Source organism: Alnus glutinosa, chromosome 7 (genome assembly GCF_958979055.1).
Source record: "Alnus glutinosa chromosome 7, dhAlnGlut1.1, whole genome shotgun sequence".
Taxonomy (NCBI): Eukaryota; Viridiplantae; Streptophyta; class Magnoliopsida; order Fagales; family Betulaceae; genus Alnus; species Alnus glutinosa.
The window spans coordinates 7,582,720-7,601,668 of NC_084892.1; the positions used below are offsets into that span (position 1 = coordinate 7,582,720).

The 18,949-nt window shown below is 35.3% G+C and overlaps 1 protein-coding gene across 1 annotated transcript; it reads right to left on the minus strand.

The window, feature by feature from the left end:
• Positions 1–16,719: 16,719 nt before the first annotated feature.
• LOC133873096 (11 kDa late embryogenesis abundant protein-like) lies at positions 16,720–17,540 on the minus strand. Its single transcript, XM_062310817.1, has 2 exons — positions 17,370–17,540; positions 16,720–17,276 (listed from the first exon to the last, which is right to left on the minus strand). Exons 1-2 carry the CDS (start codon positions 17,463–17,465, stop codon positions 17,112–17,114), a joined length of 261 nt encoding a protein of 86 aa, XP_062166801.1. The 5' UTR covers positions 17,466–17,540; the 3' UTR covers positions 16,720–17,111.
• Between the last annotated feature and the right edge of the window lie 1,409 nt (positions 17,541–18,949).

Sequence of the window (18,949 nt, forward strand, 5' to 3'; positions counted from 1 at the left end):
CTCTATGCATAAAATTGAGTCTTAGTTTATACTTGGGGTATGAGCCTATTTATAGGCATAGAGGTGGAGTCAAACCTGGATTTGGACTTCTGCTCCTTGTTGATCTAGAACTGTTGTCAGAGTTCTAATTGAATTTTGATCTTTTATTAGACTTCTAATTTTTCTTAGACTTCTGATCTGATCATTATTCTTATCTGATAGGACTTTAAGTCATATCCCAATTCTCTGATTTATCTGAAGTAGTTGCTAAATGTCTATTTCCTCCTTGGATTGGGTTGAGTGAAATTTATCCCCAACAATTACCCCCCAATTCCCTTATCCGAAACTTGCTTGAATAATGGGAATTCCATGTCTAAGGAAACCCGAGCTTTGTCTCCTTCTGAAAACCTGCTAACCTGCAAAACCTGAGGGTTAAATCTTACCCTCCTCATTACCTTCTTGTTTTTCCTTAGGGTTTTCTCCTTGTCACTTTGAATGGCTAACTCCTGCAAAACCCGAGGGTTAAATCCGACCCCCCTGGCTTTCTTTATTTCTTTCTCTCGGCTAGGACTGATCCGAGACTCTCGGCTAGGACTGATCCAAGAGTTTTCTTATTGGACTCGGCTAGGACTGATCTGAGAGTTTCCTTCTTGCACTCGGCTAGGACTGATCCGAGAGTTTTCTTCTTGAACAGAACTGATCTGAGAGTTTCCTTCTTGAACTCGGCTAGGACTGATCCGAGAGTTTTCTTCTTGCACTCGGCTAGGACTGATTCGAGACTCTCGGCTAGGACTGATCCGAGAGTTTTCTTCTTGAACTTAGCTAGGACTAATCCGAGACTCTCGGCTAGAACTGATCCGAGAGTTTTCTTCTTGAACTCGGCTAAGACTGATCCAAGAGTTTTCTTCTTGAACTCGGCTAGGACTGATCCGAGACTTTCTTTTTGCACTCGGCTAGGACTGATCCGAGACTCTCGGCTAGGACTGATCCGAGAGTTTCCTTCTTGAACTCGGCGAGGACTGATCCGAGACTCTCGGTTAGGACTGATTCGAGAGTTTTCTTCTTGAACTCGGCTAGGACTGATCCGAGAGTTTTCTTCTTGCTCTCGGCTAGGACTGATCCGAGAGGCTTTACCTACAAAATAAGCGACATCAATGGGTTCCCGGTCCCTAGACCGGGAACACTCCGATGTTTAAGTCAGCTTTAATCTTTTATTCTGAAAATACTTATTCCCAAAATCTGGGGAATTTTCTGTCTTTTATTACAACTAGTCTGAATTAAAAATAAAAGTCTAGTTCTTTGCAAACATAAATGCTAAAAAATAAAAGCAAGCCTGAAATTTCGGAGAGTCCTGTCTACCTTATCACGAGCAGATTCTGTTGTTGCCTTGGCTCTCTACGCCGTGGGCTTCTGCTTCCTTGGTCCTCTCTTCTTTCTATGTCATCTCGGGGATCATTCTCCTGATCCCTTTTGTTTGGCTGAGGACGGTCTCAGGGATAATAATCTCGTGGCTGCTGATCTCGGGGCTGATAGTCCTGCATTCCTGTAAGAAGGATTGGTGTTGCTGTTGTGATCTTCTTCCTCACGCTCATCCCTATTCATCTCGGGATTGGGCAGTCTCGGCCTTATACGCAACAATTCTGCATTTAAGGCTTCAATCTGAGCTTCTAACGCTGTTATGCGATCCTGGTCTCCACCGGTCGGTGGAGGCTGTAGATCATTCTGAATAACCGGTTCCAGTGGGGCTCTAGGCTGTCGGTTGGTCTGACTTCCGGAACGTGTGTTCATCACCATTCTGGATCTTCTTTTTCTTTTATGAGGAACGAAAAATCGGTTCCCATAGACGGCGCCAAACTGTTGGTACAGTTTCCGGTATGGTGTGAATCTGCACGTTCTCCTGATGTTCTTCACGCTTCTTAATAAATCTGCAAAACAACAAAAACTAGGGACCTTTCCGGGGATCTCGCTCCGATGCTTAAGTTAGCTTCTGTAAGAAAATAATGCTCTATGCATAAAATTGAGTCTTAGTTTATACCTGGGGTATGGACCTATTTATAGGCATAGAGGTGGAGTCAAACCTGGATTTGGACTCCTGCTCCTTGTTGATCTAGAACTGCTGTCAGAGTTCTAATTGGACTTTGATCCTTTATTAGACTTCTAATTTGATATCTTCTTAGACTTCTGATCTGATCATTATTCTTATCTGATAGGACCTTGAGTCCTATCCCAATTCTCTGATTTATCTGAAGTAGTTGCTAAATGTCTATGTCCTCCTTGGATCGGGTTGAGTGAAATTTATCCCCAACAATAAGTTACATATTCTTAAATTTTATAAAGCTTTTACAAGCTTTTTAAAGCTTTTATAACCATACTATTATTTCTTAGACTTTTAACCTAATAGGGTTAACTTTCACTGTTCTAGTGCAAACACCTAGTTATATATAGGGCTAACTCTAACATTAAGGGATCGATCAGAAAGGTCATAATCAGCACTAATTAACCCAGAATTTACTGAACCATGCATGCATTAAAGAAATCCCGAAAAGAGCTGCAAAAGCTTCAAAGGAAGAAAATCAGGTTGGACTTTTTGATTAGCATAGAAAAGATGCATATGGGATTGAGTGCCTCAGGTCTTTTCCATGCGAGACTTAGCGGAGGCCGCTAGCTATGTTGGCTGCTGTTTGCTTTGCAGACGCGCGCCGTTGCATTCTAATTCCCTGCCTGTATTTTCAGTACTCTTTCTTCTGATCTTCACTCGTTTAATTGTTTTTCACTTCAATTGCATAGGTTTTCAGGCCGTGGACACGAAGCAAGGGTAAAAACGCAACGTGGCAGCTCTGCAGGATGTTCTTGCCTTCTTCTCCTGACATGTCACTACAAAAAACTAAGGAATTCGCAACGTGGCTATAGTAATCGGAATTGTGCCAACGTCCGCAAATCACAATGTGTGGTTTAAGGCCACGTCCAGAAAATTTTTTGTGATGTAGTCTTTGTTCCAAGTCTGCATTTCCGATCATAGTAAAGTGGACACGTCGCCATACAGTGACGTGTTATATCTTCCACGTCACTGTATGGTGACGTCCTACATTCACCATGCACGTTACTATATATATAATTTTTTAAAGAAAAACAGAAATGTAAATTAGTAGTGACATGCACAAAGTGACATGTCGTTAACTTAATGATGTAGTGTGGTGCCACATCATTAAGTTAATGATGTTTTAGAAAACCACATCAGGAAAAAATGGCGTGTCACAATGCCAAGTTGTACAATACTGACAGGTAGGTTTAACACATTTGCAAAAATGGTGACGTGATCTTGTGAAACGTCAGCAAAATATGACGTGGTAGTAGGGCACGTCATATATTATTGACGTGGCATTTAGACATGTCACACATCAATGACGTGTAAAAATGCCACATTACCAAATATTTTCTAATGTGGCTTTTTCCATGTCATTAAATGCTGACATGTGATGTCAGCATGTCATACATTAATGACGTGTTATCATGACACGTCATTAATGGCCAACATGCTATAATCCGACACGTGGCGATTTCGGGACGTGCCTCATGTGGCACGTCACTAAATAAATAAATATTTAAAATATTTATTTATTAATATATAATTATTTAGATAATATATTTAACATATTAAAAATATTATTTGATTATAATTAATTACATAATACTATTGAATATTATTATAACTATGTATAATAGTACATGAAATTTATAACTAGTTAATTATGTATGACATGATTATTAACATGTTTAACATAATTATAATTACTAATCATACAAAAACTATATGATCTAAGTACTCTTTTATATACCCTAACCCTAGAATATGACTATATATAGTACACATAGGGTTTGGGTTTACATTTGTATACTATACATATAATATATATACTTTAAAAAATAAAACAACTTTTAATTAATATTATATATATGCATCATGTATATATTCTACTTATATACCCTAACCCTAGATTTGTGATATATATAGTATACGTAGGGTTATGGTTTACATTTGTATACTATACATATAATATCTATACTTTAAAAAAATAAAATAACTTTAATTAATACTATATACATCATGTATATATTCTATTTATATACTATAACTCTAGAATAGGGCTATATATAGTATACGTAGGGTTAGGGTTAGGGTTTACATTTGTATACTATACATTTAATATATATACTTTACAAAATAAAACAACGTTTAATTAATACTATATATATACATTATGTATATATTCTTTTTATTGAACCCTAACCCTAAAGTGCTATATATAGAAAACGTAGGGTTAGAGTTTACATTTGTATGCTATACATATAATATATATACTTTACAAAATAAAACAACTTTTAATTAATACTATATACATAATGTATATATTCTATTTATATGCCCTAATCCTAGATTTGTGCTATATATAGTATACGTAGGGTTAGGGTTTACATTTGTATGCTATACATATAATATATAATGTGCCATATAAAGTATATATAGTAGTATTAGGGTTTAAATTTATAGTGTATATATAGTATTAATTATAAATATACTATTTATTATAATATTGTAGATTTTTCCATTAGTTAAGCTATTTGAAAAGTAGATAGAGATTTGGTATATAGTTTAGGACACTAAGATAGGAGTGCTATATATAGTATATATATAATAAAGGTTTAAATTTATAATAAATATTAATTATTGACGTGGCTAGTGCACGCATCACACAATCGTGACGTGGCTTCATGCCACGATACACAATCGCGATGCTTTTCGTAACGTGGTAGTGTGCCATGTCACTAAGTCGTGACGTGGCACATTGCCACATCACGAAAAATTTGCTGGGGATCTGAGCCCCTGCGTGGGACATCTCAGCGCCACCTGCTAAAAATAAATAATTTGTTTTTTCTCCCTTTTAAACATTCTCGAACACTCCTCTCTCTCTCTCTCTCTCTCTAACACCAAGGTGCCCACCGTCCGGCAACCCCCTCCGACGACACCACCGGTACGGCAACACAACCGGTATGACACCACCTCACTCTCTCTCTCAGTTCCCTCTCTCTCAGTTCCCTCTCTCTCTATCGATTTCTCTCTCACTTAGAATATCTCTCTCTTTTTCATCTCAGGTCCGCCGATTGAAGCCCGGAAAAGCTCCACCAATGCCACTGTGAGTCTCCAACGGCCGACTAACTATCCTCTTACATGTATTTTATTTTTTGTAATTTTTGTATTTTATTTTTTGTTCAGTACGTGTATGTGTTTTTGATTTTTTTGGGTGTTGATGTTTAAGTGTGTTGCGTGTGTGTGTGTGTGTGTGTGTGTGTGTGTTTTTAATTCTTAATTTTTTTTTGGGTGTTTATGTTTCTATTATATTCTGTGTTTTTTTTTTTTTGGTTTAATTGTTGCTGTGAGAAGATTAGAGATATTTTTTGGGTGCGATGTTTGTAGATGAATTTTGGTATTTTTGAAAAAAAAAAAAACAAATTTTGAGATTTTAAATTTTCAATAATATTCTTAATCAAATTTTGAGATTTTAAAATTACAATAATATTCTTAATCAAAAAGTAGGACACCGCTTTTGGAATGTGTGAAATCGTCTGTTGCTAGTGGTTATGTATGTATGATTACGTTTGTGTAAACTCTCTCGTTGCTCAATGCTTTGGACTTGATATGCATTCTATCATGCATATATCTTATTTTCTTAATGTTGTTGTTCTTATTATTTGCAGGTAATGCAACGCCCGCTGGGCAGCCGTCGAACGTTCCGGCAAATTGTGGTATCGAAAATCAAGGAGCGTGAAGAAGTGGCCAGAATGTATTTTTTGATGCTGTTTTGTAATTTCAATATAACTTGTGTTTTGTTAGTACTATAATTAATTTGTTACTAACTATGACAGATATTTCATGTAAGTTTGTTGAAACTGCTGTTTTAAATTTGAATTGTTGTAATTATAATGTTGATAATTTATGAAAATGTACATTGTTGTTATTGTTGATAGATTCTTTGAAAGGCAAATTGTCTATTGGATACCTGCCAAAAAAAAAAATGATGTGGCACTTTATGCCACGTCACTAATATTGGTGATGTGGCCTGCTTCCCACGTCGGCAACATCAAGTGAGGTGGTCAAGTTGCCACGTCTTCCATTAGTGACGTGGATTTTTGTAGTGCGTGTCTTATATATATTAGACAAATGATAGGGATAACTTCACAAAAAAATTTCGAATTATACGCCATTTTGAGATAAGGGTACTACTGAACTAGCAAACGTCTCAAACTGAACTATCCATGTTTCCGAACGTCTCACTTAAGGGTACTCCGTTAGAATTTGCTGTTAAATCCTAACGGAGTACCCAAAATACCCATATTTTTTTATGAAAAAAAAAAAGAAAAAAAAATGCTAGGATTTAGGTGTTAGTCAAAATTTAATGGAATTTGCAAAAATACCCATGCCTGAATATTTAAAACTTTTCTATTTTTTTTTTATTATAAAAAAAAAACAGGGGTGTTTTAGGAATTTTGATAACATTTAATAGCAAATCCTAACGAAGTAGCCTTAAGTGAGACTTTTGGAAACGTGGATACCCCAGTTTGAGACGTTTGCTAGTTTGGTACCATTATCTCAAAATGACGTATAATTCGATACCCTTTTGTGAAGTTATTCCAAAATAATATTTGTACACACATACATAGTACATTGTACATACACTAACAATAGGTATGAGACCCATGCATGTGGAACCCATGTTTCTCTCTGCCATGACAGTTGTGGATGTTCAGATCTACGTGGCAACACAAAGGGGAGAGTTGCTACATGTGTCGTGTCCACTGGATGGTCGTTGTAAGCCGCCTTTAATTATCTCCTTTGAACCAATCTTTTTTGGATGGATCAATTTCTTTTCTATTTTTTTTTTTTTTATTATTGTTCTTTTATTAGTCTCACAAACCACAAACCACAATATCCAATAATTGATTTTTTTTTTCTTCTATCTTGCAAGACTAAGAAGCCGATTTAAGTTTATTAGGTATAGATTTTTTTTTTCTATTATTATTATTTTTTTATTTGAGCAAATATCAATCCAACAACAAGAAGGAGACTAATCAAAGAAAATAAGAATAATATGTTAAGAAGCTTTACATTTTTATTTTCTTAATAATAAGCTGTATATTTTGATTTTATTTTTCTAATAGGTTATTTTTAGTAGTCTAAACCTTATATTTTCTTAATTAAATAAGTTATGATAGGTTATTTTGAAGACTTAATTTGTGGCTTTCCCTTGATTAGTGCATGGCATTAGTTGTTATGCAGTGTTGTATTAGTGGGAGGTATGTTTTGGATTGTCGTTACGCAATTAATGCAACGTAAATTGATTTGATGAGATTATGACATCTGAGTTTTTGCGATTCTTGTTTATTTCGAAAACTATCATAGGCTTTATCATCCTAATCTACCTTCTAGAATTAGATGTTTTTAACATTAATGCTTAACGTGGTATTGTGGTTTTATTTCCCTGCCAACACATATATATATATATATATATATATATATATATATATATATATATATATATATATATATATATATATATATATATATATATGTATATATTTCACAAAAGGGTATCAAACTATCTCGCATTTTCAATTAAGGATACCGATGTAGCAAAACGTTCGATTGAGTGTATGCATTTATCAAAACCATTCAATGTAGGGTATTCCGTTAGCCTCCGTTCTAAATCGATGACGGAACCCAAAACACTTGCATTTCACGTGATATTTTATCCTCGAACTACCACTTTTGCTCCTCATCTAAACGTTTGAATTTTTTAAACTTAAAAATAACTGGCTGAAAAAAAAAAAATCACCATTCGGTCCATTCTTTGGAAGCATCTAGACCCTCGAACTCAACTCACCCAACTCCTTCTTGCGACTCGGAACCCTAATCTGGTGCATTCCGTTCTAAATCGATTCGGCTTTCGACTGTATACACAAGTGAAATACACAAAGGGTTGAGAAAGGTAATGAACTATTTCAGTGTTTTAGCTTATTTATGTAACCCTAATTTATCAAAGTTTACTATTTTGTTAATGGGTTTGTGGAATCCGGTTCATTTATGCAATTTTTGCATGTTAATAACATCATGTTTGTAGTTGATTGGATTTTCACATACTTTTCCGATTAAATGGTTGATTTTGTTTGGGTACCATGTTTAGCGCCACTGTCAACATTTGGTTGTGTTTTTATGTTAGTGAAAAATGTATATTTTTTACGTTTTGTGGTCCCTCATGTTGCTGGTTTGTTGTGAGTATCTTGTTTGTGGGTGTGTTGTGATTGGTGCTGCAAGCAAATGGGTCGAGATGATGTAGGATCATGGTTTGAATTTTTTATACTCTTGTGGTCCCGTGGGTCTTTTTGATGACTGTGCAATGTGCTAGTTTGTTTTTGTCTGTGATGAAGTGGTCCGAATGATTTTATCTAGTAACTGCAATATTGTAGTGTTTTATTTGGAATAAAATCTTTACTCTTGTGGTCCCAATGTGTTGTATCCGTTTCTTTTTGTCTGCTCATTGAATTTTCAATTTCATTTTCATATTTTTTTTTGTCAATTTGTAGGACACATAATGTTTAATGAATGTCTTATGCTTGAGGTGCACCACAGAGGTCGGTTTAATAGGGAAAATGGGGTAGCTTATGTTGGTGGGGATGTAACAAATTACCTTGACTTGCATGGCAGAGATGGGTTGTCATTTTTTGAGGTGGAGACTGTAATTAAGTGTTATGGGTATAGTCCCGGTGACCTAATTTATTACAAAATACCCAACAAGAGTCTAGATAAAGGGCTACAGCTTCTGTGTTCTGACCATGATATCCTTGAAATGGTGGGGCACCATAATGGCCATGGAATAGTAGAGTTATATGTGGTTGGGTTTATTTTGTATGATGTAGCTGTAGATGTACCTGGAGGAGAGGAAAGTGTTGATGAAGAATATGAAGAAGAATATGAGAGAAATACTGTATATATGAGTGATCCATTTTGGAATGAGGTTCTAAGTGATGACTCCGACGCCTTAGAAATAAATGTTGCTGATCATACGGAGTATGGAGAGGCAGGAGTTTCTGTCGAAGGAGAAGATGTAGAAGTAGATCAAGAGTTTGTAGGAGAACCATCACATGTAGTAGAAGAAGAGTTGGAAGCAGAAGTAGCAGTTGCTTTAGCTGCAGCTGAAGATGAGGTCGCAGAAGGTGAGGGTGAGGATGAGCCTGTTTCCGATATGTCTCGGAGTGATATACTGATCATTCCTCGTAATACTAGTGAAGAGGATGAGCCGGATTCTTCAAAAAGGCCATGTGTTGACAAGAGGGTGCCATTTACAAAATTTGATTTTGAGAAGCCGACTCTGCAGCTAGGTAATACTTTTGAGAGTGTGTATGATTTCAGAAAAGCCATTAAACAGGCCAATATATTGAAGGGGAATGACTTGGTTTACCAAAAGAATTTTAGATCGAAAGTAATTGCAGTGTGTGGAGACAAGAATTGTAAATATAGGGTTTATGGAAGGTAGTTGAAGGGTGAGGCCACATTCATGCTGATTTCGCTTAGGCCCAAACATACATGTGCCAGGAAAGACAAGAATCATTTGATTACTTTCAAGTGGATTGCTGAGTGGTGCTTGAACAGTTTTAAAGATCAATCGAACATGCCCGTAGAAGTCATAAAGAAAAAGGTGAAAAAGAAGTAGAATGTTGAAATCCACCTTAATACCCTGTATAGGGTTAGGAAGAGGGCACAAGAGGTAATTTATGGAAAGTTGGGTGAGCAGTACCATTATCTATGGGACTATTGTGCGACAATCAGAAGCACAAATGTGGGGAGTTGTGTTCTTTTGATGGTTGAGAGACCTATGCTCGAAATGCCATGTAGATTTCAAAGGATATACATATCCTTGGCAACAATGAAAAATGGCTTCAAGGATGGGTGTAAGCCTGTGATATGCCTTAATGCTTGTTTCTTGAAGGGGATTTACAAGAGGCAGTTAATGACAGCTATTAGAAGGGATGCCAATAATAACACGTATCCAATATCTATGGCAGTTGTAGAGGCAGAGACCAAGGATAGCTGGTCATGGTTTCTTGAGGCACTATTGGCTAATTTTGGCCCCAATGGTGTACCTAGATGGACTTTTATTTCAGATAGACAATATGTATCTTTCAACTTATGCTTTTTATGCTAGACATTTCATTCCAGATTATTTGGTATTTTTCTATGTGTTTGATTTGCTTTTCATGTGTACAGGGTCTTGTACCAAGTTTTATGGAGGTGTGCCCTAATGCTGAGCATCGGATATGTGTGCGGCACATTTACTCCAATTTCTGAAATGATGGTCACCGGGGGGTGTTACTAAAGGACATGCTATGGAGAGCTGCTGCATCTTACACACAGAATGACTTATATGCTGCAATGGAAGAGCTTAAGGGCCTTAATCTGCCAGCATATGAGTACCTTTCGAAAGTTGACACTGCAACTTGGTGTAAGGGATGGTTTAACAAATATGCAAAGTGTGACCTCTTACACAACAATTTGGCCGAGTACTTCAATTCTTGGACCACCAAGTTCAGAGATAAGACCATACTGTCAATGTTGGAAGGAATTAGAACAAGTTTGATAAGAAGGTACCAGAGGAAAAGAAAAATTATAGCTGCGATGGAAGGCAATGTTGGGCCAAAAATTAAGGAGAAGTTAGAGATAGAGGAAGATGAGGCCGGACATTGTATGCTAACATTTGCTGGTGAGGGTTTATTTGAGGTCAAGTGCAGGGGTAAAAGGTATGCTGTGAATTTACCTGCCAAAACATGTGGGTGCAGAAAGTGGGATATTTCTAGTATCCCATGTGCTCATGCCATCTAATCAATATGGCATGGTTGAGGCAATCCTGAGGATTATTTGAGCCCATACTTTGGCAAGGAGATGTACCTAAAGGCATATACACCCCTCATCTACCATGTACCTAGTGAGGAGCAGTGGGTTAGGACAAATCAACCCATCATTGAACCACTTAAGGCAAGGGGATCTTCAGGAAGACCTAAAAAACTGAGGAACAAAAGGGCTGATGTGACCTCAAATCCCTACACAGTTAGAAAGGGTGGTACGAAGAACCAATGTAGGATGTGCAAAAAATATGGTCATACTAGAACATGCACTGCGAGGATGTGGCATGATGAAAGACAAGAATGTAGGCGAAATTTCTATAGAAAACATAGTAGATCTTGACTGCAATCTTGACATGGTACGTGTTTCCTCTCTTCTATTTATGACTGCAAGCTTGTATGTTATTCAATGTTGTTTACCAACTAGTTTATTTGCTTTTGTAGTTGGATGGTTCATCTAGTGCCCCATGTGTTGTAATCCTACTCACCTAACAGGAAGGACGGGTCAAAAGAGGAGAAGAGAAGAGGGTTCAAGCAGTGCATCTGGACAAGGTCAGGGAAGGGGTGCAAGCAGTGCATCTACACAAAGTCGGGGTCAAAGGAGCGCAAGAGAAAGGAGTGCAAGTAGTGCATCTACACAAGGTCGGGGTCAAAGGAGCACAAAAGGAAGGGGTGCAAGCAGTGAAGGGGAAGGACAAGGTCAGGGTGAAGGCATTGCAATTGCACAAGGTAGAGTTCAAAATTGCACAAGAGGAAGGGGTGAAAGCAGTGCAACTACTGCACAAGGTAGGGGTCAAAAAAGCAATTTTGGTTATGCCTATTTACTGCCCATTTGCAGATTTGGTACCAAATTTGGTATGCCAAGTGCCCAAGTTTGGTACCAAAGGAAAAGATAAGTGCATAATGTTAATGCTCAAGCATATGAGGATTGTGGTCAAATTTGATACCATGTTATGTTATGTTATTTACTGCCCATTTGCAAATTTGGTACCAAATTTGCAACAAAATTTGGTAACAATTTTGGTTATGCCTATTTACTGCCCATTTGCAAATTTGGTACCAGGTTGTGACCAAAGATGCTACAAAATTTGGTACTATATTTGCTTATGCCCATTTGTTGTCCACTTGCAACCATTGCTTATAATTGAATTGTGCATAATGAATTACCATACCAAACACCATACAAATTACAACAATGTCAATAACATCAACAATTACATTAATATTAACAATAACATTTCAGAATCTTCCACCAAGTTTAGGAAGACCATTACTAAAAAAAAAAAAAAGCAAAAAAATGTTCAGAGCATTACAAAATACTACAACATCAGCATTTGATCAACAAACATATGAGGATTGTGGTCAAATTTGGTACCATGTTATGTTATGTTAGTTACTGCCCATTTGCAAATTTGGTACCAAATTTGCAACAAAATTTGGCAACAATTTTGGTTATGCCTATTTACTGCCCATTTGCAAATTTGGTACCAGGTTGTGACCAAAGATGCTACAAAATTTGGTACCATATTTGCTTATGCCCATTTGTTGCCCACTTGCAATTATTTTGCTACCCACTTGCAACTATTGCTTATAATTGAATTGTGCATAATGAATTACCATACCAAACACCATACAAATTACAACAATGTCAATAACATCAACAATTACATTAATATTAACAATAACATTTCAGAATCTTCCACCAAGTTTAGGAAGACCATTACTAAAAAAAAAAAAAAGCAAAAAAATGTTCAGAGCATTACAAAATACTACAACATCAGCATTTGATCAACAAACATATGAGGATTGTGGTCAAATTTGGTACCATGTTATGTTATGTTAGTTACTGCCCATTTGCAAATTTGGTACCAAATTTGCAACAAAATTTGGCAACAATTTTGGTTATGCCTATTTACTGCCCATTTGCAAATTTGGTACCAGGTTGTGACCAAAGATGCTACAAAATTTGGTACCATATTTGCTTATGCCCATTTGTTGCCCACTTGCAATTATTTTGCTACCCACTTGCAACTATTGCTTATAATTGAATTGTGCATAATGAATTACCATACCAAACACCATACAAATTACAACAATGTCAATAACATGCATCAACAATAACATCAATATTAACAATAACATTACAGAGTCTTGCACCAAGTTTAGGAAGACCATTACTAAAAAAAAAAAAAAAAAAGCAAAAAAATGTTCAGAGCATTACAAAATACTACAACATCAGCATTTGGTCAACAACAAAATTGATCAATTGATCATCCTACAATTGATTAATTGTTTCACTGCAACATCATTCTTGATGGAAGAAACTTTCAGTTATACGAAGGATATACTAGCAACCACTTCAACATCACCCATGAATAGATCAATGCAATTTGGTACTTCCTCTCTACTGACCGAAACTTATCCTTCTGTCTACATAGTTTGAACTTGTATTTCTCAGCTTCAACCCTGCATTTCTCAGCTTCATTCTTGTATTTTTTAACTTCCTCCAACCTATTTATTCAACTCAGTTCTTGTTCGGCCTTTAGTGCCTTCAGATTCTCATGCCAATCTCTTAATCTCGACACAACTTTCTGACCGTAGACGCAGATTTCAGGATCACGCAATTTAAAATAATTACATCTCACCTCTGGTTTCTGAATAATTGGAAATAAAATCAAATCAACTCATCATTCACGGTAAGTCAGAGATAGAACCCTAAAGAAAAAATTTTGGGGAAAATCAAAAGGAAAAACTTTGGGAAAAATCTCTTCCCTTGTAATCTATACAAGAAAAAAACCTCATACCAAAATTATTTAGGGTGAACGACGTCCACGATGATGATGTCTTTCCACATTTGCATGCTGGGCTGTTTGATCTGGACTCGGTCGACTCACTGTTGGACGTAGGCTCCATTTCACCTTGGCGCCGTCACTGCACAAATGGTCTCCTTGAGGAACGAAAATACTAGTGAAGTTTAGGAGGACAATGACCAAGAATAAAAACCCACCTTTTCACGATGTTGTTGGAAGAAGCTGTTTGACCCCAACCTCTCTGGTTCGACAGCTGTGTTGCGTTGGGAGGGAAGAAGAGTGTGTTTTGAGTTCGAGTATAACAGGTCTTTTGATCGTTTAGATGAGGGGCAAAAGTGGTAGTTCGAGGCTAAAATATCATGTGAAACACACGTGTGTTGGGTTCCGTCATCGATTTAGGATGGACGCTAACAGAATACCCAACATTAAACGTTTTTGAAAATGCATACACTCAATCGAACGTTTTGCTACATCGGTACCCATTGAAAACGCGCGATAATTTGATACCCTTTTATGAAGTTTCCTCTATGTTGAATTTGGCAAACTCAGGCTAATGATTGGAGATTGAACAGTCGTTAAATTTTTTAAACTAAACTTGTTAATGTAGGAGAAGCCAACGCTGCCTTGTTAGCTCCTGTCAACCTAGGGAAAACAAAAATGAAGAAAATACCATCATTTATAATTTTTTTTTTTTAAAAAAAAACATAAAAAAGAAGAAAAAAAAATGAAATAAAAAATACACTGCATTGACACGACCAGAAAAAAAAAAAAGATAAAAAAAAAAAAAAAAAAAAAAAAAAAAAAAAAATCCACTTCATTGACCCACGACCGGGCCGTGGATCTTGACTCATTGTGACCCACGGCCATTTTTACTTTATTTTATTCTTCTATTTTTTTTTAATTTTTTGGAGCTTTTTTTGTCAAATTTTAATTTTTTAATTAAGAATATATTTGTATTTTACAAATTTATAGAGGTATAAGAGACCTTTAACTTCTTAGTTGTTTGAGTTAACAAAAAAAACCCTGACTATAAGGGGGAATTGAAGGGCACAGTTGTATTAAGAAGTTACAAATCACATGATGCCTAATGCATCACGTGATTTAAGATATCTATACACTCGTAAAATTTATGAAAATACAACTATGCCTTTAAATTAAAAAAGAAAAAAAGTTGAATTGACGCACGTACAGCCTGGTTGTGGGTCCTTTTTTTGTGTTTTTATTTATTTTACAAGTGGTATTTTTGTCATTTTTGCTATTTCCATTATATTGTAGTTTTCCCAAATTGATAACTTGACTCCATGGATCATAAGATGGGGCAAGCAAGACCAAAAAAATAAAAAATAAAAAAAAATCGTTAGGCTTATTTAACTTGTAAGCCAATGATCATCTGGTTTTCTATCATTTTGGCCTATGCTTGTACGTGAGCACTGTTTTTTACTCCCAACAATTTTAAAACACATAAAGTAAGTGCAGAGTGGTTTATTTACATTTGATGTACTAGTCTTAGAACCTTGCACTGTTGAAGTAATCTTGTAACACTAATATTTAATAAGGCATAATAAACGTACAGGAGAAAAACATATATTTAGCTATCATTCAAGTTTAGCTCTTCTGAAATCTTCCATTTCTGCATTGGATTAAACGAAGCTTTCTTCTTTCTTCTTCCAATGAGGAAATTTCTTCTAATACGAATTTGATCAATCCCATTGCTTATCAAAAGAAAGATTTCATGTGTATTGGTTTAAGAAATTAAAAGCTAACTGGATTTTAGAATTTCACTCATAAATCTTGATGCTTATGTTAATGTACAAGAATCTTATATTATCCATTTCATTATCAGAATTTAAAATCGACATATATAATGGAATACATTATTTTACATTATTTAATTTTGTAAAAAATTTACTTAACTCTCATAAATTATAGCCCTTTTTACAATTATTTTCATATATTTAAAAAACTCTCAATTTAATGTATTAATCCTTCAATTTTTATTTTTTTTTAATTTCATCAATCCGTTCAAATTTTTTGTTAATTTCAAATGTGATGAAAAAGTTTCACCTTTAATTTTTTTAAAAACGTTTTGACATTAATTTTATATATACAATTAGATACACTAATTTTACGTCATAATCATATAACCATTAAATAAATACCCTTAATCATATGTATTAACCGACAAGACTTCGCTCATTTACGTATGGCCGTTTGGTATATTGTAACTTTTGGCGTTCTTTTTATCGATGTTTCAAGACTCTTTAAACATCTACCGTCCTTTAGAAGCGTTCTTTTTTGTTTTTTGAGGCATCAAAGTCTTCAAAACTCATTAATATCAAAGCTAAATGTGTTAGGGATGTGTTAGAAACACACAAGTTACACACTATGTGCACACTCATCCTCTCATATTGGGGGAACACCCCATGTAAGAGGGTGATTGCACATAGTGTATAACTTGTGGTGTTTTTTTTTACGTTACTCAAATGTGTTTTCTGTAAGCGAAATGATTTTTTTACATCACATTACTCTACATCAATCCTATACCAAAATGCATAGAGTAAAATCTATACATGTGAGTCCCATATATGTGAGTCCTATACATAAGTCTCACGCCCAATGTGTTTTAGTGTAGAATTAATGTAAGATAATGTGACGTAGGAATAACATATCTACAACTCTTATACAATTCTCTTATCCCGTGTCATGTTGTCTTGATCAACACCGGCCACTTCAAAAAATATTTAAAAAAATGTAGAAGATCCAAAATTTTACTACCCTTAAATTACACGTGTCAGCATATAGTTTGATATTCTACGTAACAAACAATTTCAGATTGGTTTCCCTTTTTCTTTTTTCTTTTTTGGTTTCTCTTTTTTATGGACAGAACTTTTCATCTTTTAGTTAAAGTACCAGTAACATATTAATGGCTTTACCCAGGCCATTGTTTTAGTCAGATCCAAACATTACATTATTGTTCAACTTTTAATTTCATAATCATTGTATTTTTATTCAAATGGAACACCGAACTACATAGTTAAGAGCATGTAAGGTCATCCAGAAAACACCACCCAATGTGGGAAAAACATAAACAGGAGAAGAACAAAAAACAAAAAAAGAGTGCAAAAAACATCAAACCAACAACAGTTACACACTGGCAGATTTAGGATTTGGTGGACCAAATTGAAAAAAAACTAATTTGGGGTCAAAACTAAAAAAATTAAAAAATTTAGATGTAAAATTTTCAAATTTTTTTTTTTGGGAGAAACCCCTGGCTTGGGGGGCCTGGCCCCCCAAGGCCAGGGGTAGCTCCGCCCCTGGTTACACACGACATTCACGGTGCCTAGCTCCATTCGATCATGCTCTAATCCAACTTCAAGTATTATGGTGCCCCCCTGTGCCAGCCTTTCCCGGCAGTTTGGCTGCTGCGTTGCATGCACGCGCCTCCTGCTCTTGGCGATCAGCCTGGATTATTCTCTCCTCTTTCTTTCGGGTGACCGCTTCTTTCTGCGCTGGGTCATGGGCTTTCCCCAGTTCCACCTGCTCAACCACATATCATAAATTCCATTATTACAATAAAAAGAATATCGTTCTACTGTCTAAAGAACCAAAAGAAAAAAAAAACAAACATACCTTCTCATCTACAGTTGCCTTGGTCTTCTCCACGTCACACTTAGCGGAGGCCGCGCTGTTGGCTGCCACTTCCTTTGCATTCTTCGCGGCCTGCATTTTCGCTCTTTCTTTCTCTTCTTTGTATAATTGTTTTTCACTTCAATTGCTTGGGGATACACACACATGCACTAGCAATGAAAGAGCTTGTTCATGGCTGTGGACTAAATAGGATTTCAGGCCGTCTCGCGTGGAGACACGTAGCAAGGGTAAAAAGCAAGGTGCATGGCAGCTGTAATGAATGTTCTGGGTTCTTCTTTCTGACTCGTCACGAGTCGACACGCGTCCGAGACATATTTTGATTCTCTCCCTGCCGTGAAGCGGGGACTTGCTACGCATATCGTGTCGATCGATTCGTTTGGATGGTTATCGTTTACCATCCATTTCATCATAAGAATTTAAAAAGTCAATATATATATATACATGATTCTAAATTATTTAATTTTTGAGATATTTTATTAATTCTTTTTTGAGTTATCATTGCTTTTATAATGATTTTTTAAACTTAAAAAAATTCTCAATTTAATATATTCATCTCTCATTTTTTTTTTCTTTCTAATTTTACCAATCCTTAGAATTTTCCGTTAATTTAAAATCCGATAAAAAAGTTTATTCTTTAATTTTTTTAAAAGACGTGTCAACATTGATTTTATATATATATACACCAATTTTAAATCATAATCATATAACTATAAAAAAAAAAATACCATCTATCATATTCCAATGTTTATATGGGGTACTGTTAACTGACATGATTTTGCTCATTTACGTATGGCTGTTTGGTATTTTGTAACTCTTTGCTTTCTTTTATCGATGTTTCAAGATTCTTTAAAGGATTAGGATCCTCTACAATTTTAAAGAAATTTGAGATTCTCAAATTATGTGAATTTAGGTCGTTTCATGCATCGAACGGCATGAAAAATGCTACATATTAAAGATATGACATGTTATCGAGGCAATAAAAAAAATCATTTCAAAAGCTTTTTATTCACTTTTAAAGAAACATTTCTTCTTTACTAAACCAAAAGACAATTTTTTACTCAAAACTCTTATACGACATAAAGTGTAAGAGCACTCCCAATAGATTATCTATTTGCAACTTTAAGCTAGAATAAAAAATAAAAGTGCTAAAAAGAGACTCCATGAGCTTATGTATTCCAACTCTAGAATAGATTTTTCTTAATTCCATAAATAGTGCAACTCTACAAGTAGAATTATACTATTCACTTATCTATTTTTTTTTATTCTTTATCTCTACCTTTTTTCTTTTTTTTTTTCTTTTTTTTTTTTTTTTTTTTTTTTTCTTTATAGTGGAGATTTAAGGGAAAGTGTGTAAAGTAGTGGAGTTATCAAGCGGGACCCACGTGGAAAAAAAATACTATAATGAAAAAAATTAATGAAAAATAATAAAAAAATAATATAGAGTTAAGAATAGATAATCGGATGTATAGTGCATTTTAAAACTTATTAGCTAAACTAGATAAAATAGATTTTGATTAGCTATTCTAAATTGAAAAATACATAAGCCATTGTGAGTCCTCTAA

Excerpts from the sequence above, each read along its gene's own strand:
- LOC133873096 (XM_062310817.1), bottom strand. The coding sequence starts at position 17,465 with ATGCAGGCCGCGAAGAATGCAAAGGAAGTGGCAGCCAACAGCGCGGCC. Across the intron at positions 17,277-17,369 it reads AGGCAACTGTAGATGAGAAG|GTGGAACTGGGGAAAGCCCA; the intron begins GTATGTTTGTTT and ends GTGGTTGAGCAG.